At 38.5% G+C, this 24,929-nt stretch overlaps 2 protein-coding genes across 9 annotated transcripts; one reads left to right on the plus strand and one right to left on the minus strand.

Annotated features, from left to right (window-relative positions):
* Positions 1-338: 338 nt before the first annotated feature.
* On the minus strand, positions 339-8,878 carry RTCA (RNA 3'-terminal phosphate cyclase). 2 transcript variants are annotated; one of them, XM_051624803.1, is made up of 11 exons: positions 8,570-8,878; positions 8,345-8,445; positions 7,095-7,238; positions 5,584-5,707; positions 5,034-5,092; positions 4,403-4,544; positions 3,430-3,554; positions 3,234-3,292; positions 2,525-2,619; positions 1,275-1,379; positions 339-931 (listed from the first exon to the last, which is right to left on the minus strand). In XM_051624803.1, exons 1-11 carry the CDS (start codon positions 8,612-8,614, stop codon positions 833-835), a joined length of 1,098 nt encoding a protein of 365 aa, XP_051480763.1. In that variant the 5' UTR covers positions 8,615-8,878; the 3' UTR covers positions 339-832. The 2 variants fall into 2 exon arrangements, with proteins under 2 accessions (XP_051480763.1, XP_051480764.1); XM_051624804.1 differs by lacking the exon at positions 339-931 and having other exon boundaries at positions 1,290-1,379; positions 2,514-2,619.
* Positions 8,878-22,216, plus strand: DBT (dihydrolipoamide branched chain transacylase E2). 7 transcript variants are annotated; one of them, XM_051624792.1, is made up of 13 exons: positions 9,540-9,623; positions 11,836-11,959; positions 12,623-12,687; positions 13,647-13,770; positions 13,943-14,018; positions 14,831-15,012; positions 15,353-15,480; positions 16,270-16,513; positions 17,264-17,430; positions 18,491-18,568; positions 19,487-19,678; positions 20,600-20,671; positions 21,570-22,216. In XM_051624792.1, exons 2-13 carry the CDS (start codon positions 11,872-11,874, stop codon positions 21,735-21,737), a joined length of 1,584 nt encoding a protein of 527 aa, XP_051480752.1. In that variant the 5' UTR covers positions 9,540-9,623; positions 11,836-11,871; the 3' UTR covers positions 21,738-22,216. The 7 variants fall into 7 exon arrangements, with proteins under 7 accessions (XP_051480755.1, XP_051480753.1, XP_051480752.1 ...); XM_051624790.1 differs by having other exon boundaries at positions 9,564-9,623; positions 10,208-11,959; XM_051624791.1 differs by lacking the exon at positions 9,540-9,623 and adding an exon at positions 10,089-10,356.
* The last annotated feature ends 2,713 nt before the right edge of the window (positions 22,217-24,929 follow it).

Here is a 24,929-nt window from a genome sequence, read left to right on the forward strand (position 1 = left end):
TCCCTCATCTCAGCTGAAACTAAGTACTCCCTATAAAAATAATACACAGTTTGGTGAAAATGTAGACCCAGTACGCTAACAGGGACACTTGTAGGTAGAAAATCCAATAATAAAATAAAGCTTATATTTTGTCTTTGGAATGTAATGTGGTTCATTGTTTTAGCTTGCCCAAGAAGGTTTTTAAAATAGATGAAAAGGGAAGATTTAAAATAAGATTATTTTATGCATTGAATGTTCTTCATATAGGGAGAAAAACAATATCTGTTCTGAAAAGTTACTTTGTATCCATCTCCCACTAACACAACCTGCTGAGATAACAGAAAAGATAAATACCAAGCTTTCATATGGTGATACTGCTTTATTATTTCCTCACACACAATTTAAGCAAAAATGGCTAAAGAAGCACAGCAATACAGATTTGATGGTCCACATCATTTCATACACCTCAGAACGTAAAGGTTACCAAGAAAATAAAACTTACATTTTTTTCTGTTAAAATTTTCAAAACAGTAGTTATTTTCTACTTTGATGAATCTGAATTGTCAAAGCTTCCAATGAAGATACATAAATGTATACTATTTGCTGTGCTGTCTGTACTCATTTTGTTGCTAATAGTAAAAAGAAAAAAAAAAAAATTTCTATGTTTCACATTCTCAGCACACCAAGGAAAACTGCAGCATCATCCTTCAAGTTCAATCACTCAGATGTGAGAGAAGGCTCCTCCTGTTCACATGCGTATTATACATCTATTGAAATGTAGTGCAATACATCACTGAGGTATGTTGAGTTTTGCTTTTGTCAGCTTGCTGCTTGTTGGGGTTTTTTTTAAACCCTATAAGTTTGGGTTTATCATCCCTATTCCTTGGCACTCAATGATGTAGGTATCTTTACTGGGATCTTCCTCTTCCAATTTTGTCACCGTAAATTTGGCCTAAAACAGGATTAGAAATAGATTGCTAAGTTACAGCATACGTAAGTTTAAATATTCCCTATCTAATGCCCAATAAACATATTGCCATGCGTTTATGTGTATTACAGCTTTGACTGATTTAATTAAAAACCATTTAAATAAAGGTCATAAAAGTAACTAACCATTCCAAAGGCATTTAACTCTAAAGTATGTTCACTTTCTACAGGTAAACTCCCATATAAACATAGCAATTATTTTATCAATGCTTGTCCTCCATGATCTGGTTCAGTTCACAATGCTTGCTAACATGTGCATTGCCTGGATGAAAACCAGTAGGTAAAACCTCCTGAACTTTTGGACTGACCTTTGTTAGCTGTTCTGCAAAGTGTATAGCTGTTTGAGTATGAAGTGTAATTGGTCCACTCTTCACTCTAGACACTCCCTTTGCAAGTGCCATGAAAATGATCAACTGAAAGGGAGGGAAAGGTAATTGTTAAGTAACTCTTCAAATCCTAGGAATATTGATTAAGAAAAAAAAAAAAGAAAGAAAAAAAAAAAGAAAAACGTCTGTAGATGTAAAAATGTGGTCTGCCAAGTTTCATAAAGGTTCATGCTGCTGAGTCTTACACAGGATCCAAGGCTCAAGAAGCTTGGAAATTACTACTGTAAAGCCTATGACAGAAGGGCTGCTTCTTTTTCTCAGTGGAGTTTGCCACTGAATTCTTGTTACTACATTTAATTTTGCGCTTCTTCACCATCCTGCCCTGAAATTCCCCAAAATCATGTCAGATTCCAGACTGGTAGATTATGTTAATTCTAACACTTTCTAATCACATATTCACTAGACAGATATTAAAAATCTAATTTGATTTACAAATATCACCATGATGTGCAAGTACTCCGTAAAGCGCGACATAACTCTGAGCAGTTTCCATACACACTGAATCCAGCTGTGGCATGTTTCCACCAATTTTACTGCGCATGCTTTGGAAAAAGTAGAATGACTACAAGACCTAAAAACTTCCTATTATACTACATAATAGTAATGTGTGGCCAGGTGTTTACACCTAAGAGGTAATGTCATCCTATCTAGAACAGCCCAAGATTCTTATTAGGCTATGTTACTGAAAATAAGATAGTGGAGGGGCTTTGTTCTCAAATGAAATTATGTGAGCAAGACAAACAGAAGCACCTCCTAGATATTCTGTTCTCTAATAGTTTCACAGAGTATAATTCTCAATATATAAGGAGGGGCTATTTTTACTCTGCTACATGGAATGCCAGACAGAAGCAAATTCCTACCGTTTTCTTCCATATCTACTAAGATTTACCAGATGGAAAAATGTAAGTACAAAGTACTGTACAAAGACAGCTAGGACCATCTGTGGTTCCTACAAACTGTATGCAATTTGCTAATTCTAGTGAAGTTGTGACCATACCCGGAAACTTCCCAAGACTTCTAATTATCAAAAATTATGTAAAGCCATGCGTACCCATGGATATACCATGTAACTTTGAAATCTACATTCTTTCCATGCTCAGATTTATATTCTCCACAAGCAATACATTCATTCATGTTCTTTGACCTCATGTAGACACATACAGGAGCCTTACTTGGTCTTGCAGAGAATCATCGACAGTTCCACCATGTTTAAGGTTTCTGAGCAGCATCTCAGCTGCTTCAATGCCAACCTTGTCTGCATTCTTTCCTAACAGAGGAATCCAGGAGGTTAGGATGCTACCAGTTATTAAACATTTATAAATACAGACAGAAAAAAAATCAAGACATTATCAACTTTTTAAACCTTATTTCCATGCTCTTGCCTCAAATGTCTGCTTTAAAAAACCCATCTTATAATGCCAAATAGTTCATACTTCCTAAATAGTGAAAAGAAAGTAGCTCCACTTAGAGAAACATTTTATTCAAACCATTTAAAACCAAAATAACTTCTATTGCTTTTTAACCTAGATACACATCTAGATTCACTGTTGAACAAAAACTTCATAGGTAAGCCAGAGACTGTATGTTTTTAAACTCCAGAAGCATTTTCAACTCAGTGATCCTTAACAATCCATTCTGATAAAAAGTGAATTGAAAATTTTGTGCTTTTTTCACTATGCAGAAGCAGCCTAGTACAAAGTGTAAGATTCTATTTACTGCATTTAGCATCTGCTCATTTCCACTGTCCTTTGTAAACAACATCCATTTAAAAAATGCAACACTCAGAGCATCAGATCTTTGAACAGATGATACTTCAGATTCCTGTTTGTTAATAGTTCATTAAGTTTAATCTGAAAGGGGTATACTTCATTAAACCCTTACCTCTCTTGCCAAGTGATGACCCAGCTAACAAACAACCTGTTGAAGTCTCTGCAACAACACTGAACAGAAAAAAATAGAACCAATATTAAGAACAAAATCACCCACGTTACACTGTATTTATCAGATTGCTAACCAAGGTTTAACTAATCAACCAGCAATGTTACAAGTATCAATAGAAAGTTTGGGCTCATCTTACATTATTCCACTTCCAGTCCCAAAGGCTTGATCATCAGGTTCTCGAACAGGCTGAATGTTAACGTAAAGATCTCTGATTTCCTTCCTGATGCATCTCACTGCTCCTGCTGACATTTCTTTTGCCAGCTAACAACACAAGGCATAAAAACATTGATTAAAATATGTGACTAATTTTTTCCTCACGTCTAATTATTACAGTGAATCCCTGAATTACAGAGGCTACTTTATTAACTAGGAAAAAAAAAAAGGATTGTTATAATACCCCTACAAACAAGCACTGAAGATCATCTCTTCTGAGATTTTTCCCACAAAATTAAGGTAACATTAAATGCTGAACAAATGATGTTACTAGTGATGTATGTAAAAGCTTCAATATTGATTGAAGTTCAAGAACTTTTCTCCATTCATAGTAAAAAAGATTTTATTTTAGCCTGTATTATCTCAAGACATTAGATTGTAAAAAAAACCCAACCACCTCACAATTACTATGGACAGGATATGTTAATATCCTGTAAGATATATAAAATAACAATTTTAAATCACAGGCAGGTGAGGGCAAGATGAAGCTTATCCCATCCTTGTGATCCAGTCATTGCCAATATTCATAGGTTTGAAGATTTTAAGACCAAAACCAGCAGTCCACAGCTCTTCAAAAAGTAACTCAGTTTCTCCACTTCCTTCCTCTACTAATTCCTAGCCTGTGTGTGAGAAGGAGCCATTCATATGAAGGATAGCAAGGATACCATTCTCATTTCCTGTAGCTGCTATCATATTGCTATGCAATCCATGCATTTTTGAAATGTCCAAAATTCTATTTTACAGCCTGAATAATGGAAACCATTGAATAAGGCTAGTTAGTTTGTATGTGAAAGACTGTGGAATACAGGAAGAGTAGAGGTATGATAAGCAGATTACATGCAATTTTATTTAGATACATGAAGTTGGGAACTACCAGAGCTATTATCAGCACTTACTTTTATAGGCAGTGCTCCAGCAACAAATGCTCTTCCATATATCTTTGTCACTGTGCCACGATCTGTTAAGTTTATTGGGCTCAGCTCTTTGACTGGTGACATCTGGACTACAACTTCACCACCTCCTTGAGGATAGTAGCCCCTATGTAGAAACAGTAATCAGATATAATGAAATGCAAAGATCACAGGGAAACCAAGAAATGTGCCTTCATATATTTCATTATACGTATTTATGTTCTCTGTTACTTGACATATGAGTTTTCTTGATGTGTGCCTTAGAAATCTTTACAATAGAATGAGGTTCTCTAACTGTATTACCTCACAATACACATCTTATTAACTACCTAACAAGAACATAACTGGCACCTCAGAAAAACCTGCATGTTCAGCATGTGATTCCTCCCTCAGGGTTAAACCACAGGAAACATTTAACACCAGCTGAAGACTCAGCAATGAAAAAAGACAGGAAAGCACAGTATCACATTAATCCTGTGATGACAATAGACATGGGAAGCTAATGCAGATTAGCTCAGTTCTTAGAAATTCATCCCTCAACTTAAGGGCATCTTGAGCCTCTGTGCTCAAACACTGGATTAGTGTGGCCTGCCTCTGCCACGTCTCCATAACTCACCTCTTTTTTATGTCACAATTAAATGTAAAATTGAACTTTTCAACTATTGGCTTGAAAACCTGCAAAAGAAGCATATATAAAACCACAGAGTGAATCTATTTCACATTCATAATTTCCTACTATTTTACACAGTCTTTACAAAAAAAAAAGTTAAATGCAAAAGGCCAGTTACATCATAAAACAAAGATAGCCAGTCTCATCCATACAGTGTACTTAACATTCTTCACACTTTCATTCTGAATTACACTTTGGTAAAAGGATTTTCTTATGGAAAGAGGAAGAAAAATTCTTAACAATTCACAGCACTTCTAGTATAAATAATATATTTTAAGTGAAATTTTCTTTAGTCATTACAAGCAGAGTAGTTGCTCTTTCAAGGAATTCCATGAAACACTGGTTGCCCCCTACACACAGTACACTAATAGCATTACATTCCCATACCTAATTCCGTAATTACAAACAAACTTGCAATAAGAGCAACAGAAGTACAGTAGTTACATTGCATGTAAATGCATGAAAGATGCACCAAGCCAAAAAATTTTTTCCCTACCATGACTGTGTAGTCTATCTGAGGAGCCATCTCAGCATTAGTCCCACCTTTTAAATGAAGTTCTGATGGAGAAGCAGCGAACAGCACACAGGGCATTGCTACCTGCATCAGTAGACACACACTCCTAAAAGCAACGATAAGATACTAAAATGTTGTGCAGTTATAATCCATAGAATCACTACATATCAAAGGCAAATGACTTTTCAAAGCATTTACGTATTTGAACATCATCTATAAAGAAATTTTCTTACTCTTAAAAAATAATAATTTAAAACTTCATTTCTTTAGCAAGCCTAAATGCAAAGTTTTTTGTTTCACAATAATTGCATATTTAATATTATTGTTTGAAGTAGTAATGTAGCTTACTTGTATAGTGATGGGACTGTGAAAACTGCAGGTTTAGCTACCAAATAAGAGCAGAAAAGGCTTGGGCAGCAATGTTAACCTTTCAATGCTGTTTAGTAACAAAAAATATTTTAAAAAAATTCTTAGAAGCTGGTCAGCACACATAAACGTGTGCCTCTTAGATACAAGATTCCTCTATCACTGAATCTCTCCATATTTCACAGATAATGAAAAACTTCCAAATTAAATTTAGCAAAGGTAAGTTTGTTCAGCAAAACAGAAGTTATCTCACAGGGGTTTCACACATAAATTTGAATTGTGAAAAGAGTAATAAACACTGCACTGAATAAAGCATGTTTGTTTTCTTAAATAACTTCCAAATGTTTCTGAACCATAATGTTCCTTTTTTTTTTTTTTGGCTTGTGCTTAGTTACTAATTCTGCTGCACTGTTGCTTACTCAAACTTTTCTGAGTTGAGTAAAAGGCACTGTCTTGGTTGTTTATACTATTGCAGCTCTGAAGAATATTTCTCTTAACTTAAAGCAAACTTTATCTTGTGCCTAACCTGATTTATGCTTCCAAACAACTGTTCACACCAGCCTTCCATTGCTAAACCCATTTACTTGCCTTTGCAACAGATTCCAAGAACAAAGGACACAACACAGAAGTATAGAAGGAACACAGGCTCAAAGAACCATGGATTGAATATGTTCCCAGTTCTGAAAGACTAGTGTCCCATATGCTACCATTACATCTGTAAGTAACATCTTAAAATTTTCTGTATTACATGAGGAGGATTATTTCAGATCTCATGAATTTGAGATACTTATCTGATTTGATGCATTTGACCTCATATGCGGTGTACTAATATAAGAAAATAATGTATAAATTTTTAAACACATGGGCAGTTGTTTTTTGCTTAACATTAAGTGTTCAACTTGCATATCAATTGTAATTTTAAAACTACTGAATTTGCATGTACTTATTCATACATATCCTGCCTACACTAAAGGTTCTTTGGTCACAGATATCTGTCTCAGGCAGCACATATTTTGGCTCATTACCCATGTTTTCATGGTTTTTTCTCTGCTTGTTTATGGTAATTTTGAAGTTACCAAAAGCACTTAGAAGCAGCTACAGGTCAGTCATTTTCCACAAAGACATACCCTGCTGTTTTTGTATCTGCTACGTGGGTTCCACCTTTGATCTTTCCAGGAGTGAAGGTTATTTCTGTTGAGCCAATTTCTCCACCTTCCAGCTTCCCCTCACATAGACTTCGAACCATCTCCAATCCAGACAGATGTTGAGGCCTTGGAGTGACAATAGGAAGTTAAAGATACGTGCAAGTAGACTACCTACTCAGGTTACATTAAAAGAAAGCTGGTGAGGGACTTTGTAGGATGTTGGGTAGTGGTAGGACTAGGGAGAATGGATCAAAACTAGAAGTGGGTAGATTCAGATTAGACATTAGGAAGAAGTTCATCACCATGAGCGTGGTGAGACACTGGAACAGGTTGCCCAAAGAGGTAGTGGAACCCTGGAAGTCTGCAAGGTCAGGTTGGATGGGGCTCTGAGCAACCTGGTCTAGTGGAGGTGTCCCTGGCCATGGCAGGGGAGTTGGAACTAGATGATTTTTAAGGTCCCTTCCGACCCTAACAATTCTATGATTCTATGAATACTAAACACCAACAAATACCTATTACTATTGCAAATTTCAGATCAAACAAGGATCTAAGATTTTATCTAGTTCCTACAGTACTTCTCCTGAGTTCAGATGAGCCAAAGGAATAGAAGTCAGGCCATTCTGGAATTTGCAGGATTCTGGTGTTTTCCATTAGAATGAGTCCAGACATTGGAGATGCAGGAGCAGCCGCTTGTCCTAACATGATAAATGCTTGAACAAAAACAGTGGGAGAATGGTGGCAAGAGCAAACTGGAGCCAAGCCAATAACTGCTTGCCAGAGCCACTAGAGAGCCAACAGTTTTGCTGTGTATCTGTCATGCTGTGCTTGCGTTTCCGTTTGTTTGAGTAATTTAAACAGGAAAGACACGAACCTACTCACAGCACTTTACATTTGGTGAACCACGTTTTGCTGAGGCATTACATGACCTCAGCTGCGTTTCATGTTTCATACCATGCAGCCTCCTTAACACCTTTGAAAATATTTCTGCCGCGCTCGGTCCTTCCATGTACGTGAGCCACGGACGGGGACCTCCTGATAAAAAGGCCCTCTTAAAGCAATAGAAATACATGGGTTTTCTTCTTGGAAATGTTTTAGACAAAAGCAAGCCCAGGCGTTTGCACGGCTACGCCTACGGCCCGGGAGGGCCTCACAGAGGTATGGTAACGGGACCCCGCTGCACTTGCCCAGTGGTTCCCGGGCAAGCGACCGTGAGGACGTGGAAGGGCTGTTACCTGAGGCCAGGCTGGCTCCTCCCGGCGCGGATCCGGCGCACCCGCAGCGGCAGGCCCAGCAGGCAGCCCAGGGCCGTGGACACCCGCAAGATCTGCCCGCCCTGCACGGAGAAACGGAGCTCGTAAGGCCATACGGCACTTCCCATCCAGCCGGCCGCTACCGGCCCTCCCGTCACCGCTGCCCGGAGGGCGATAAGGCGAGGCCAGCCCGCCGCCGGTGCTCACCCCCTCCATGATCCCGCCGTCTATCTCCACCCTGTCCCCGTCCATGACTGGCGGTGAGCGGAGCTGTTCCTCGCAGAAGGCCCTGCCGCGTCGATGGGATCCTGGCGGAGCCCTGCAGACCGCTCGGCGCAGCAGCGCCCTGGGGCCGCCAACGCCTGGCGACAGGAGCCCGCCCCAGACGCGCCCCGGAGCCGGCAGCGCCTCAGCCCGCCGCGGCCCGGCCGAGCGGCAGCGCTGGAGCAGGCGCGGAGCGGAGCCACCTCCCCGCCCTCCCGCCGTGGTTGGCAGGGGCGGTGCGCTGGGTGAGGAAAAGCCGGCGGGTCCCAGCGCCCGGACAGCCGCGCAGCGGGCTGGGAGCGCTTCCTTTCCCCCGCGTTAACGACCGCGACCCGGCACAGGGCAGAGCGGCGGTGTCTCGGCGTCCCTGAGGAGGCGATGCTTTTACCCTGTCCCGAGGTTCAGGCCAAGGGCCACGCCAGGCCGGAGCGGCGACCAACGCAGCATCCCGCAGGCCCCGCGGTGCCCTGTGCCGCCGCTGAGGGGCGGCCGGACTCCTGCCTTCACGGTGACAAGCGAGTACGTTCACCCAGAAGCGAGATCTCTAAAAGAAGCACGGAGAGACGTACGCGTGTGGGTCTGGCAGCCACACTTGGGACTTTATTACAGGTGTGCCGGTAAAGGCTGGGTCTTTCGCTCTGCCCTTCACGCCAGTTCGGCTCGGGGAAGCCGCACACCCAACACCGCCAGCGGGAAGCCAGGTGACGCCTCCCGGTAGCTCCCGTGGTCGTGTGACGGCGCCGCCTGCGCTCCCCGGACGGCAGCCGGGACGGGCCGGCTGTCCCCGCCGCTGCCCCGCGCTCCGGGCCCCGCTGCCGCTCCCCTCTGGCCGGCGCCCAGGGGGCCCGCCCGCCGCCCGGTTGGCTGCGGCTGCCGCGGCTGCCCCGCGGTTGGCTGGTCGGTGGGAGGGGTGGGGGGCGTGAGCGCCGGCTCTTCCCGGAGTAAGATGGCGGCCGTGACCGCTCTGAGGAGCAGCTGCCGAGTCGCGGGGCGCCTGGTAAGGGGAGCAGGGACCCTGCGGGTGGCGGCGTTCCCAGTTAGCCGCTGAGGGGGTGGACAACGCGCGGAATCTCCGCCTTGGCGGCGGCATCCTGAAACCCTATTGCTTCCTTCCAGCCGGGAGCGAGCGAGAGCCGCGCGGCAGACCCTCAGAGCAAACATGACGCGCTGGGGCACTTACCGCCTCCCCTCAGCCCTCCCGACCGCCGCCTGCCCCCCGCCTGCGGGCGGGCAATGCCCGAACTACCCTCCCCGCCTTCCCTCTGCCCGCCCGGCCGCCTTAGCCGCGCCTCCGGGCGGGCAGCCCCCCAGCCCGCCCCGCCGCTGCCTCTCGGTGCGGCGACACAGGTGCCCGAGCGCCCCGCAGCCGGCCGGCACTGCCCGCCCCGCAGGCCTCGTCCTGCCGCGCTGCCGGCGGAGCCCGGAGCTGCTCCCTGCGGGTCCCCTCTGCCCCGCGCTGCTGCCCCCGTTTCCTGTGAAAGAAAGGTGTGCCTCCTGTAATAACCCACTGACAGCCTTCTCTGGTTTTATTTCTTGGTCACCGGATTCATTGCGTTGCCGCTGCGTTACGCTGCGTTACAGCTCCTCCGCCCGTGCATCAGACCCTTTGCAAACCTGTCTGCACAGAGGCGGTGTAGTTTACACACAGAAAGGGAACGTGTTTCTTTGAATCCCGGGAGCCTTGGTACTTTTAAATTAAGCAGTTGAGATACCTTGCCATACTGTAGCAGGTGAATATACTTGGCTGCCTTTTAGGACTCTTAAAATCTCGTAAAATGTCATGGAGAGTGACTTCTGCCTTCTTGTATTATAGTCTTTCTGGTGCAGTAAAAAGTGTTGGTTTTCAATTATTTCGTACTGTTTTGTGAAATATATTTTTGTAAAAGAATCCCAGTTTGTGTTTCCTGCAAGCACATTTTGAATTTTGCTAGGTAATATTCTTCTTGTGACTGTCTGCTATGAAACAATTATAAGATCTAAGAAATAATATGGTTATTAAAGTATTAAAGGGCTTTATTTTAATATTCTCAATGCTTTTGCAAACACTTGGCTGGCAAGAGGAAGGGCAAAGTGATGGTGTCCATTGCAGGCTTTAAGTTGTGAAGAATAAAAGAAAGGAGACTGGGGTCTTTGTGTTAAGTGGTAGGGAAGTAAGGGTTACCTGGACCCTAGGACATGGTGCCAGTTATTTAGGTGAGGAATAGTGTCTGACTGAAATGTGCTACCATGGAATTGGTTAAGGAAATAGGCAACTATGTACTTGGACATACAGAATATGTATGCAGAACAAGTCCGATGTAAATATTTGTTAAAATTACTCATTGTGACAGCAGGTCAAAAGACTTCTATAGAGGAATATCCTTTAAAGAGAAGTCATTGCCTTTGAGCACAAGTTGTCACTTTGACTTTGAAATTCACTGTTATTTCTTCACGTACTTGGTTGCTTGCAGGCTGCATAAAAACCACTGTGTTCTGAGGCCAGCAGTAGATTCTTAGGACCAGAAGTGATTTAGAAAATCACAGGTGGCTTCTTTCTGAGGAAACAACCAAAACTGAGCTGAACGGGACAAGGCAGTTCTCTCCCATACAGCATACAGCTCCCATGTTATCTTGGTTAAAACCAACAATCTTGGTCAACAAGTGACTGATGTGCCCTCAGGATCAGCGAGAAACTGGAGTGATCCATCATTTTCTTCTTCCCACAGTAACTCCATACTTTGAGGGCTTGTGCAGGAAAGGTGGTCTCTTACTGTGGCATTATTGCCTTTACATTGTCATATAGCGTAGCAGTGGTGACATAAACATAACTGGTAGTACTGTATTTTTCCAGACATCAGGATACATAGATGGCTGTGCTGTTGATATTAGAATTGATTTTTGTCTTTTATGTGCATTTGTTATTTTCTTCTTTGGCATTACACAGAAAATAATATTATGGATATTAAATACTGAAATTAATAAGCACAGCCTCTTTATTTCATGGATTTTCATTTTTCCCCATGTTAGAAAGGAACACTGTTCTATGAAGAGGTTGGGTTCTGTGTTACTGCTTTAACTTCCTAGCACACCAACTTTTTGGTAGAGAATGTGCAAAACTGCAAACCAAAAAGATTCGATTTTTTTGTAGTAGTTTTGAGTTATTCCTACTAATATAATTTGAAACAGCATTGAAACTCTTCTGTAACAAAACCAGTCTGTTTTTTTGGCAGTGACATTACTAATTCACTACCTGCATTGGTTACCAAATGTTAAAAACACATGGAAAGCATTATGAAACTTCACATTTAGAAATAGTTCAGAGATTTGATGTGCTCCTTGTGATCATCTTCACAGGTAAATATTGAATGTTTTCCATGAAGGGTCATATAAAGAGAAAATAATTTTATTATAAGTTTGGGACAAAATATCTGGTTGGACAAAAAAGTGTAACCATTAACTTAAGTGGAAGGAAGAACAGAATTTTAAAAAGGAGAAAATAGGCTTGTGAAGATGTATATTTATACCAGTTTGGTAGCTGAATTAGAATTTTAAATGTGTTCATGAAATGAGATTTGTTGTAGCTTAAAATTATCTTTTTACATTATTTGTTAATAGGGGAAATTGTTTGGAGGACTAATTAAAGGGTTTTACTGTTAGCTCATTGTAGGAATTGGAAAAATTCTCATTCTAGATTAGTAGATACAGTCTTACCAAGCAGCTGAAAACTCAATATTACTTTGTTGTGTCCTTTGTGGTAGAATATATTGTATAAATATTTGTGCCTAAAAGAAAGGTTATATTAAATGCAACTTGCAATGCTAAATAGTGTAGAATATGTGTACTTCATCAGTTCAGAACTGCACATTTTTCTGAATAATCTACTTTAAAAAGTGTAATATAAAATTAAATAGTTAAGCATTTGGGGGTGAGGGGGAGGGCAATCAGGAAGTTTCATGTGCTATGTAGTTACTGAAAGAATTTTTAAAAAAAAAAGTTAAAATGAACTTTCCCATACAGGTGTGCTGTTTTCTGGCTCCTCTAAGAAGATAATTTCTAAATTTTACAGTTTTGAGCTACTTGAGGTACATTGTAGCACCTGAATTTTTTCATATCTCTAAATTAATTAGAGATTGTATCTACAGATAATTTATTATTTTTATTAATTTTTCAGCACTCTTAAGACAACATAACACCAGAATTATATTAGATTTAAGAAATCTTACTAAATAAGAAAGGGTCTGAACTAACTTCTGTTGAGATTAATGATATGCCTGTTTATGTCAATGCAAGTGCTACTGCTTTGCTTTTGACCAAAATCATGACTGGTTACATGATGCTTTAAAGCATAAAGTTTTGCCTGAATGACCTTTCAGAAAATTCTGTTGACCCTTAAAGTTGATTTTTAAGTAAACATAATTGTAACCATGAAAGAAGTTCTTAAAAAATGTAATTCAAGTTGATGTGAACTGATACTTACTTGAAGATCATTGCCTCCTATGGATTAACAGAAATGAAAGGGCAACTGTCTGTGCCCTCTGGTGTGAATGTCCCTTCCAATTAGTACTTCTGATCAACCTTTGATTGGAATAAGTACTGACAAAGAACAATACGCTGATTTTTCCTGCAGTCCAGGGGATCCTTCCAACATCCATTCTGGATAAGAATATTTCAGATGGCTGATGTAGTTGATATTGTGTATGCTTTTTGTGTGTGTCTTGATTAAACTAAGTGCTTAGAGAAACAATAGAAAGTATGAATCTCTTATCAGATCTTGTCATGATTTTTGTTAATTGGTTGTGTTACTGTGGCTTTGATTTCCCCATGTGTTGTGTTAGTGAAAGAAGTTAAAGATCTGCCAAAGCTTCTGCTACTTTAATGGTTATTGTACATTCAGTATGTATTTGGTATGATTGTGTTTCCAGAAGAACTTCTCATATAGTCTAGAATTAAACTATTTTAGTATTACTGTTTTTTCAGGAATATTAAAAGAGCTCTGTATTCCTCAGTCCATTATATTAACACTTGAGAATTTTCTCCCCAGGTTTGCATTCACCGTGTTAGATCGTGCAGCAGCATTCGCTTTATAAAATCAAAATATGTGTGCGTGTTTGACAAATCTGCCCTCAAGTTTAGTCATCAACAACGATTATTCAGAACATCTGCTGGTAATCTTTTTCATAATAAAATAATTTATTTTATTTTGCTACTTTATGGGTGTTATGTTAGTGGTTCATATATGACTGGTTTGTAGACTATTTCTGATGCTTTCAGATTTTTCTGTCTGATACCTTGTGTTTAATATTAAACATCCTGCATTTCCTTATTGTCTGTTTTAAGTTTCATGTGGCCAAATTGTCCAGTTTAAACTTTCTGACATTGGAGAAGGGATTACGGAGGTGACAGTAAAAGAATGGTAAGCTCTGCTTTCTTAGAAATATACTAAGAAATGAGCAAACAGTTTAATAGCTGTATGATCTATTATGTATCTGAGAATGCTTACTAGTGAAATTCTTCAAGTTTCATTTTTCACAGTTTAAAACCTTGTATATACTGAGCTTTGCATTTTGTTTGTTTGCAATCTGTTTATTTAGGAGTGGGAAAGATAGAAGGAATGGGATGCTGCAGCTGTATATAGGCTTTCCTTCAGTGATTAATATCTTTAGAGCACAGGTGGTCTGTCTTTTACTATACTTACTTAAGCTGAACTTTGGAAACAAATGACTAGTGTGGAGAATCCACATAATTTTACCCTATACCCCTTCTCTATTGACTTTAGAAAAAGATTTTAACTTTTCAATTGTTTGTAAAAAGCCAGTAATTAATGGGATAAGCAAAATCAAAGTGTACAGTGAAGGAAGGCAGTGTTGAAATGCCCTGTTCTTTGTACAGATGGGTGAAAACTTCCTTAGATTCCAACTAAGATGCACTCATTCTTATTTTAACATGGCTTATAATCTGTCAAGAAAACTTTGCTTTACTAAAGTAATAGTAAAAATATATGTGTGATGGTATCCTAAATAATTGTGTCAGTTCACACAACAAAGGGTTCTGGAGCAGTCAGGCAAAAGGAAAATAGCAAATGTATCGATTATATAGAATTTGTCTTCTCATCTGGAATGCGTTTTCATGTTGTGGGGATGTACATAACTGAACTTACCAAAAGAATACATAGCATAGATTTTGACACTTAATGTGTTTTGTACTCGCCTGTGTCTTTTCTTTTAGGTACATAAAAGAAGGTGACAGCGTGTCCCAGTTTGATAGCATCTGTGAAGTACAAAGCGATAAAGCTTCTGTTACTATTACTAGCCGGTATGATGGCATCATTAGAAAACTCCATTACAATTTAGATGAAATTGCTTTTGTTGGAAAACCATTAGTGGACATTGAAATTGATACTTCAAAAGGTACTGTAAGTTTGTTTGCATAAAAACATTGGTGACAGAGCAGTTTACTTTTTTGTGCTGAAAATCTTAAAACTGAATTATTTTTTCCTCCTTTGCAACCCAATAGAATTAAGTGAAAAAAGCTGTGATATGTTACTAGGATTTAAAGTCTAAAAAGCTGGACAGTTCCTATTAAAAATTGAGCGTAAGTAGCAGCCTTTAGCATGCTGTGTTCCCAGCCACAGTAGCTCAAAATCAATCTTAAAAACTTCATCTATCTCAGAATCACAGAACGGTTGAGGTTGAAATTTAACAAGTGCTTATAATATAGCAAAGCTAAATTTTTTCTTTTTGTTTGCAGGTGTTGCCCCAGAAGAAGATGTTGTTGAAACACCTCCTATGTCTCATGAAGAGCACACTCACCAAGAGATAAAAGGTCATAAAACATTAGCAACCCCTGCAGTTCGTCGTCTGGCCATGGAGAATAACGTAAGTTTGCTGAATTGTGTCCTGCTGCATTTTATCCATCTTTTTATGTAGTGGTTTGACTGACTGGGAAAACGTTAATCTGGAGGAAGGTGCAGTGAGAAATTACTTGTTTTCAAAACATTTACATTTCAGAAGTGTGAAACCTGTTGTAAAAATGAAGTGGATTGTGCTTTGTGATGATTATGGTGGATAGGAAAAGAATTACTGAGCTTTAAATGCCGCTGGGTTGCTTCAGGCTGGAGATTACAAAAACCTTTTTAGGACAAAAATTATAAAAGTATCAGAATAGGGTAGAGGAAGGAGGAAGAGAAAATGGAATCTCAGCTTTAGCTACCTTGTTCTATTTTTCAGATTTGTATTCGAGCAGAGGATGTACTAGGTTATCTTCTAAGCTTTTTTCGAAATATTTTTTTACTATGAATCTATGAATACTGCATTGATTTTGAAAACTTTTGGTGCATTTTTAGGAGAAAAATAAAACAAAAGGTAGAGAAGATTAAGTAACAAATAGCTTTCCTCTAGTTAGTATTTCACTGTTGATCCTATGAGGTAATTAAGAGGTAAGTAGTATTACTAGTTCCCCCTTAAAATATGCAGTTAGACACCTAGTGGGCCTTCTGGATTATTTGAACAGTGCTGAGTACCTAATAAGACATAGAATGGGAAAGAAAACTGTAGGTATGTTAGGTCAGTAACTAACTGCATAATTTTAAAGGGTAGCTAACAATACAGGATACTTTTATATTGCTGTGAAAACACAAGTGCCAAAGCTTGTTATATACTTTTCAGATTAAATTGAGTGAAGTTGTTGGAACAGGGAAAGATAACAGAATCCTTAAAGAAGACATACTCAATTACTTAGCCAAACAAACGGGAGCTATTCTACCACCCTCGCCAAAGGCTGAAATTGTGCCACCTCTGCCAAAATCAGAGACTATGCCTGCTGCTCCAAAGGAGAAAGCACACAAAATTCCTGTACCTGTTTCCAGACCCATTGTGTTTTCAGGAAAAGATAAAACTGAACCTGTAACAGGTAAATAATGAAATATAAAATCTTCACAGTAGGTTACTAGTAAACATTACTCAATGAACAGTTGAATTCTTTTGATGGAAGTGTGTTTCACGTTACTGTCCTGCAAGTGAGCAATAGGAAAACATGCTCTGTAAAAAGGTGTTGCATGATATTGTTGTTTTATGAAATGATTGTTCATGTCTTGGTTGGGTGGGGTTGAGCTGGAAGTTGCACTTGCACGTTTGTAATTAGTGTTTCTTCAAATGTATGCTGAAACAGGTAGGCATTCTGAAACACATTTGAATTTGTCACAGTATGAATCATTAAGCAATTACTGGCAAAGTGCAGTAAAGCTAAGGGTTTATCAGTGCTTTATAATACCATACTTCAGCATTCACACTTCGGGAAAAGAGATCAGCAAAAGACATTAACATTAAGAAAAATCACATTATAAAAGGAAGATGAAAGGTTTTTGCTTGCCTTTCAGGCAATGTTTATTTGGAGAGGCTCAAAAGAGTGGTGCAGATTACTGTACTGTGATTTCAAATACATACATGCATAGGAGAGATATGAGGTAATATAATCTGAAATACTAAAGTTGCAAAAATTGAGTTATATATGAGCTTTACCCTGTCCTTTTTTTGTTGTGGTTGGGTATTGGTTTGCTTCAGTTTTTTAAAGTTACCTGATTTGTTTAATGGAAACAAATAATTGAAATTTCACCATAATTTCCCAGAAGGTTGGTTTAAGAAATTGGTGAATGTTTTCCAGGTTTTCAGAAGGCAATGGTAAAGACTATGAGTGCTGCCCTGAAGATACCTCACTTTGGTTATTGTGATGAGATTGATTTGACTCATCTTGTTCAGCTGCGAGAAGAGCTGAAACCTCTAGCACAAATTCGTGGAGTTAAGCTTTCCTTTATGCCTTTCTTCATAAAGGTGAGATGTGCAGCAGAGCACTCTGTGGAGTACTTAGGCAGATTTTGCTGGAATCTGATTACTGTTGTAAGTTGGGAGCTTCTCTCTAGCATCTGAATATTAACAAGCCACAAGTCTCAGCTTTTCTTGTTTATTGAACCACGTATGAATTTACTGTTGAAATTATAGAGTTGTATAATATAATGGAAAAATTATTAAATATTAATGGAGAAGGATAGAGCAAATAAAGCAGTATCAATTATGGGAGTAAGCATCACTGAGTGTTTGAATTACACAAACCAAATTTTGGAAACTCAGTATTTTTTACAAGCTCCATTATAAGGAACCTCACCAGAAATGCATAATTCAGAGGTCCCTTCCAACCCCTCACATTCTGTGTGATTATTACTGTTATTGTTGTTAGATTTTTTTGGGTAATGAACCCCTCAGGTGAATCATTTATGTCTTTTCTGTTGTTTGCGAGATCAGGCACTTGCACTCATTTAGTTACCATGGTTCCTCTTCCAACTGTTGGCATCAGTGAAGGCAGATGCACTGCCTGACCTACTCATGAAATGCATAGCTTAGTCTGAAACTTCTGGTACTGCTGTTTCCATCAGAGTCCTAAGTAAGCACTCATTCTGCTCACTCTCTATAGGGGGAGTTAATATTACTTCCTTGAAATAACTGATTGTCATTGAAGTGGAGAGCTGAGAATGACGTTGCTGCTGAATGTCCTAACTTTTATCTTGGGTATTTGATTTGAATTGTGGAACAGAAATAAAAATTCAGATTCAATAATACTTGGGAAAGGGATTTTCACTTTTTAAATGTCTGTCTGATGTATATTTGGGCTTTTTATAAGTAGTCTGTTTTTTTTTTTTTTTCCTGCTCTCCTAATAATGACAGAGTATGATCAGACAAGCTTAGGAGAGTTTAAGCCAAGTTTGATTGCATTGAGAAAATCCATATTGTTGTTAATCTAAATTGTCTCTCACTATTCCTTTTAATGCAGCTCTCTGCTTATAAAATATAAAAACCCTTTCTTTTCTTTTTTTTTTTTTCCTTTTATATTTAACAGGCAGCCTCTCTGGGACTACTGCAGTATCCTATTCTTAATGCTTCTTTGGATGAAAGCTGTCAAAATGTCACATATAAGGTTTGTAAACGACTGATAAAAGTTGTGATCAGAAAACCTAACCTAACAGCTAACAAGGGCTCTTCAGAATGTCTGAGATAATTGTAAGAACCAGAATTGCAGTGTTGTGCTGGAAAATAATTTGTGTCCACATTCTAAGATTGGATTTAATTTACTATTGATCTTATTTCAGTAGTTTGTTTAGTGAGAGTAATTTTATTATTCAGACTTGCCTCAAAAAAGCATATTAATATAGTGATTTCCTGTTTTTCACCTGAAGATGGGACAAGCATTTAAAATGAAAATATTTTATATTTAATGCAGTAATTTAAAAGTAATGGCACAGTGATTTCACTATTCCAGCACTCATGTATTAAAGTCATATTTTACTCAGTTTTGATAAAAAAATACTTATTTTTGGTACATGGTACTGAATTGATACTTCTGGGCAGCAAGTATCTATTTTCTTAAGTGATGTGTACATACTCCTTGCAATACAAACTCCTTTTGTGCTGTTTTATCAGTATTTTTCAGATAAATCCTTATATATTCCTTCTAGCAAATGAAGGACAACTCAGTTTCCTTTTTTTTTTTTTTTTAATTTTGGTGTTCTGTTTAAAATCCGCTAGTCATGTTTTGTTACTCATATAATAATTCTAAAGTGAAATCTTTTCCATGCAAAATTGATTCCAGGATTTTGTATTTCCTGAATGTGCAGTTGCCAAAATCAGTTTGCACTTTGTTGATGTGGAAAGCTAATATATAAAATTTACATCTCCTTCTCCCCTCAAAGTTGTATAGAGGAGTTGCTTACTACAGACAACACTTTCTAGGTTAAAATAATATATAGAAAGGACATTATTCAGGTGCTTTTTTAATGTAAAATACGTTTTATGTTGACTGCTTATGGTAATGTCTGGTTAATGAAACTTATTGCAGGCTTCGCACAATATTGGAGTTGCAATGGACACAGAGCAAGGTTTAATTGTCCCCAATGTGAAAAATGTTCAAGTCTGTAGCGTGTTTGAAATTGCCTCTGAATTAAATCGCCTACAGACCTTGGGCTCTGCAGGCCAACTGGGAACAAATGACCTCACGGGGGGAACATTCACCCTTTCGAATATTGGCACAGTAAGTAGAGGAAGAGTGAGAATTTACATCTGAAAACCACTTCTGAAATTACTACCTTTGTAAAGTTTAATACGCAATGAACAAAACCTGTAGCAAAGTCACAGTTTAACTCAGGATCAGCAATTAAACCAATTGCAACAATGCTCTCGATCCCCTCCCTCTCCTACCCAGGTAGGGAAAGGAGAGAGAGAGTAAGTAGAGAGACTTTCCAGGTTGAATACTAAACTAGACAGCTTTAATTAAACACTAATGATAAAAGAAAACAGGTACAGATATATACAAGTATGTGCAGGAATGTGTAACACCCCTATCACTCCCACCCCCAGCAACTCCCACAGCATCTCTTGAGCTTTGGGCAGTTCCGAAATGTCCCCAAACTGCCAGAGAGAGTGACAGAGAAGACAGGGGCTGAGGGAGAGTCAGGAATGCCTGGGCCTAGGGATCAGTGGTGATGGATAGATGGAGTCCTCCCTGGATGCTGGCCATGGATGGAAGAGAAGGGAAGAAGGAAGGGGCTTGACTTCTGTAATCCCTGACTTTTTACCGAGTATTATGTACATATATGTATGAAATAACTCTGGCCAGTTTTACTGTCCCTCTAGTCTGCTCCTTCCTGCGCGTGGGTTGTAGATACGACTCTTCTGCTCCTTTGGTGTTGGAAGCAGTAGATTCAACAAGCAGAGCAAAGTGTCCTTGGTCTTTCAGCAGTATCATAAACATCCAGGCATTATCACTCCACCTAGCTATAAAACTTGTGTGCTGCTTAAAAAGAGAGTTCACTGAAGAAAAAATAATCAGTAAAAGGAAAATTGGCTTCATCCTGACTCAAACCAGGACAAGCAATGCAAATGGCAATCTGCTTAAAAAAAAAAATAAAATAAATTATTTGTTAACTAACATCCCCAGATTTTTCTTTTCTAGATTGGTGGCACTTATGCCAAACCAGTGATACTACCTCCTGAAGTAGCTATTGGAGCGCTTGGAAAGATACAGGTATATTACCTATTTCAGTGGTGTGACTGTTTAGTTAACTAAGGTTATCTGTAACAAAAATGAGACATGGAGTGTCCCTTTGTTTTGTTTTTTGTATATAAACATTTCCTCTTTATGTTACATAAATGGCATAGCTTGTGATTGAAGAGTTTTGCTGGTTTTCAGATGACTGTGCAGAGATACCAAATGTTTAAATAGTAGTCTCTGTTGCTCAAGGGTTCAGGGTTGTTTTTTTTCTAGAGTCCTGTTATATTTCACTCATATCTCTGTTTAGCCTTCTAGTCATTAAGGAAGAATGTAAATATATTTTTACAAGTTTTGCAACATGGTGATAGCATTTTTACTGTCACCAAGGAGAAAAGATGAGACCAAAAAAGTGTACTGATAAGTTTAATTTCATGAGCCAGATAGCCGAGTCTGTACAGAACTCTGTATGATGAAGGCAGTTCCGTATTTCCTGAATTTCAGGCTTTAATTCTTTAATATAGACCTTTGAGATGAATGCTGGAAATGAAACTAGTATTAATTTAAAATACATTTGTTATGTTCTTCCTATGAACCTCTTGTTTAGGGAATGGTTTAAGGAATCTGTCACTTTAAGCACTAAGGTGCCATTCCTATTTAGGAGGAAACTTTTGAGTCAAGAATGGTGTTCACTGCTGCAGTATTTCCATGATGGTGGAAGCAGGATATGACTTTTTATTATGTAGGTTTCCAATATATTATAATCTGCTGCACAAACAATAATGGGAAGGTGTTTTTTGAAGGGAACTACTGCTGTCTGTCTAATTTAGCAGAATGTTTAAATTTAGATTAAAAAAATATCAATTAAAAATATAGATTTGTTAATGAAAGTATTTAATGTGTTGGGGTTTTGTTTCCTTACTCTGATTTTTAGGTTCTTCCTCGGTTTAATGGAAAAGGCGAAGTATATAAAGCACAGATAATGAATGTGAGTTGGTCAGCTGATCACCGCATCATTGACGGAGCTACAATGGCCCGGTTTTCTAACTTGTGGAAATCTTACTTGGAGAACCCTGCTTCGATGCTGCTAGACCTTAAATAAAGGAAACCATGGCTAGAATATGCCTTTAAACTTTGTGGTTTAGGCTGAATAACTATAAAAGCTGGCTCTGCTAGCACGTGCCCTTTGCTACTCACATGATATAAAGTTTTATGTGGTTAAAAGTTCTCAGCAGCTGGTATCAATTAATTGTTACTTCTTTTAATCAGTAATGCTGTAATTTCTTCTACAGCAGACTGTCATACTTACTAAGTCATGGTGTGACTTCTGAATATGCTGATGGAATGTCTTCATTTTGCCTTTTATAATATGTGCGGTTGTGAGTCTGGTGTGACTGAATTACACTGATCTGCATCTGCAGTATTTATAATCAAATTAACCAGTTTTGAAGGTTTTGAAATACTCATAGTTCTTCCTTGTTGGACACATAAATTTATTCTAAAAAATAATATCCAAAATCCCCAAAAGAAGTTATGCAAAAATCATATACAAATAAAATACCTTCTATGCTTCTGCTGTAAGATGTCTAGAGAGCTTTTTGTTGTTTAATGAGTAAATCTCTCAAGTCTTTTGTTAGTCCACTTTTTCTTGGCCATTACTTGCACAGGTACTCTTTATCAAATTATAAATGAAGAGGCCCTATTTATTCAAATGCTTACTGATAACATTTATTGATAACTATCAGAGCCAAATACTGTCTAGAATATCCTGTATTTTTATAGGCTGGAAGTAGTTGCAGTTCTTAAATACTTTCCAGTTATTTTTGTTTCTTATAGAAATCATCTGTCTTAAAAAATAAAAGGAGAGAAAGAAAGAAAGAAAGAAAGAAAGAAAGAAAGAAAGAAAGAAAGAAAGAAAGAAAGAAAGAAAGAAAGAAAGAAAGAAAGAAAGAAAGAAAGAAAGAAAGAAAGAAAGAAAGAAAGAAAGAAAGAAAGAAAGAAAGAAAGAAAGAAAGAAAGAAAGAAAGAAAGAAAGAAAGAAAGAAAGAAAGAAAAGGAGGGTCTCATTTGTTACTCTGTCATTAGGTAAACCTGACAGTAAGCAGAAAGTGTTCTAAAAACTTGTATCACTTTGTTTTACTGATGTTCAGGTATTAGAATTTGACAGATTAATCAGATACAACAAAGAATTAACATTTAAAAAATGCTGTATGAGATAATGACTTTTTAACCTCAGATAAAAGGCACAAAATGAATAGATTCAAGTTAATGCCTTCAGAACAGAAAACAGTTACTTGGCTTTAAGATAAACTAAACAGATTGTGAGGACTGCACTGATTTTTTTAACAGGAGATCTAAAGAAAACCATTGCATATAAATACCTTATAGAAATAAAAGCTGCAAACAGACACAAGGAGTGACAGTTGTATAGCCTTAAAAATGAGTTTGTGAGACATGAAGTGGATGTCTTAATCTTTCTTTAGGTATATCAAAAACTGCTTCTACAGGAGTATTTTCCAAAATCATAGACCAAAGTTGTCTGTTGCATTTAGCTGTGAAGATACAAGGCACAAGCTACCAGAGGTAGAATCTCTGCTGTCCTTGATGCTGAGACTGAGCAAGAGGAAGGCTGGTAATGTAGAGGAGGGAGCATGAGAGCATACATGCTTTTTATATTTCTATTGTGGTATAGGGGTCTTTTTTATACAGGTCATTGCTTGCAAAGTTTAGCTAATATATCATGCCTATCACCTATTTCATTTTTATCAGATATATTTATTCCAAATAAAAAAAAAAAAGTCACAAAAAATTGTAGTATTGCTTTTATTTGTGAATTTTATGCAGGCAATCATGTACATGTGACTCAAGTTTTTCTACTTACTCACTGTGACTCAATATTTCTACTTACTTTAAAGAACCTACTGCACTCAAGACTACTAAAAGAACACAGCCTACTGGCTACTTTCCTACAATTATATTGTTGTGGTAAGGGCTGAGTTTGAATAGTGTATTCTTTAATCTGATGTCCATGGAAATAAATAAATTGAGGAAATACAACTGTATGATAGAAAACAACAATGTGATTTTGAAATATTTTGGACAGAATTATTTTGCTCACGTGAGGAGCCTGAAATTTGACTCTTAAAACTCCAACAAAAAGGAAAGTAGGTTGTTGGGTTTTTTCCTAGCTCTAATTATGTGTCTCTTTTGAGGAGGAAGAAATTAATTGTTTGATTTTGGTTATTACTTTTTTGGATCAAGAAAAAACATTGATTAAAAAACACGGTAGGTGTTGAATATATACCGTAACTGAAAGAAGAAACACCTATACCAAAGAACTTGTTGGATCATTTTTACTTTTGCATAACTTTTTAAAACAAAACAAAATGCTTAGAAGATTGAAAGCTAAAGCACTTAGTATCTTTAAATTGGCACTGGTGTTCATGTGGTTAGTTGGTTATGGACTGGAGAAGGGTTTTTTGGTGATTAAACTTCTGTGTAGTAGTGCTAGAATCTGAGACTAATAATGAGGAAAAACTATTTCTACTGTAAAAGGGTTATAACCAAGTGAATGATATTTTTTAAATTTCATCCTCATGTCTTATACTCTACTGCAAGAATTGGTTAGAATTACCCACCTTTGTGGCTTCTGCGTCAAACAATGACCTATGATTCTTGCTGTCTCTCCATTTGGTGAAAGAAAAGATGCTGACTATTTGTTCTCCTTTTATCTTCTCCAAGGGCTCTTTGAAGAAATAGAATATTAAAGTTATGGAGCAGATCATCTGTTATGGAGCAGATCATCTTGAGTGCCATTATGCAGCATGTGTGGAACAACCAGGTGATCAGGCTCAGTCAGCATGGGCTCATGAAAGGCAGGTCCTGCTTCACAGACCTAATCTCCTCCTATGACAAGGTGACCCATGTAGTGGCTGAGGGAAGGGCTGTGGATGTAATTTACCTGGACCTTAGTAGAGCCTTTGACGTCGTTTCTCACAGCATTCCCCTGGAGGAAATGGCTATATATGGCCTAGACCAGTGTACACTTCACTGAGTAAAAATCTCACTGGATGACCAGGCCCACAGAGTTGTTGTGAATTGAGTTCAATCCAGCTGGTGGACAGTCACAAGTGGGGTTCCTCTGGGATCTCAGTATTGGAGACAGTTCTCTCTAATATCTTTATCAGTGATCTGGACAAGGGGATCAAATGCACCATCAGTCAGTTTGCAGATGACACTAAGTTGGGAGGGAGTGTTGATCTGCCTGAAGGTAGGAAGGCTCTGCAGAGGGACC

Source organism: Apus apus, chromosome 7 (genome assembly GCF_020740795.1).
Source record: "Apus apus isolate bApuApu2 chromosome 7, bApuApu2.pri.cur, whole genome shotgun sequence".
NCBI lineage: Eukaryota > Metazoa > Chordata > Aves > Apodiformes > Apodidae > Apus > Apus apus.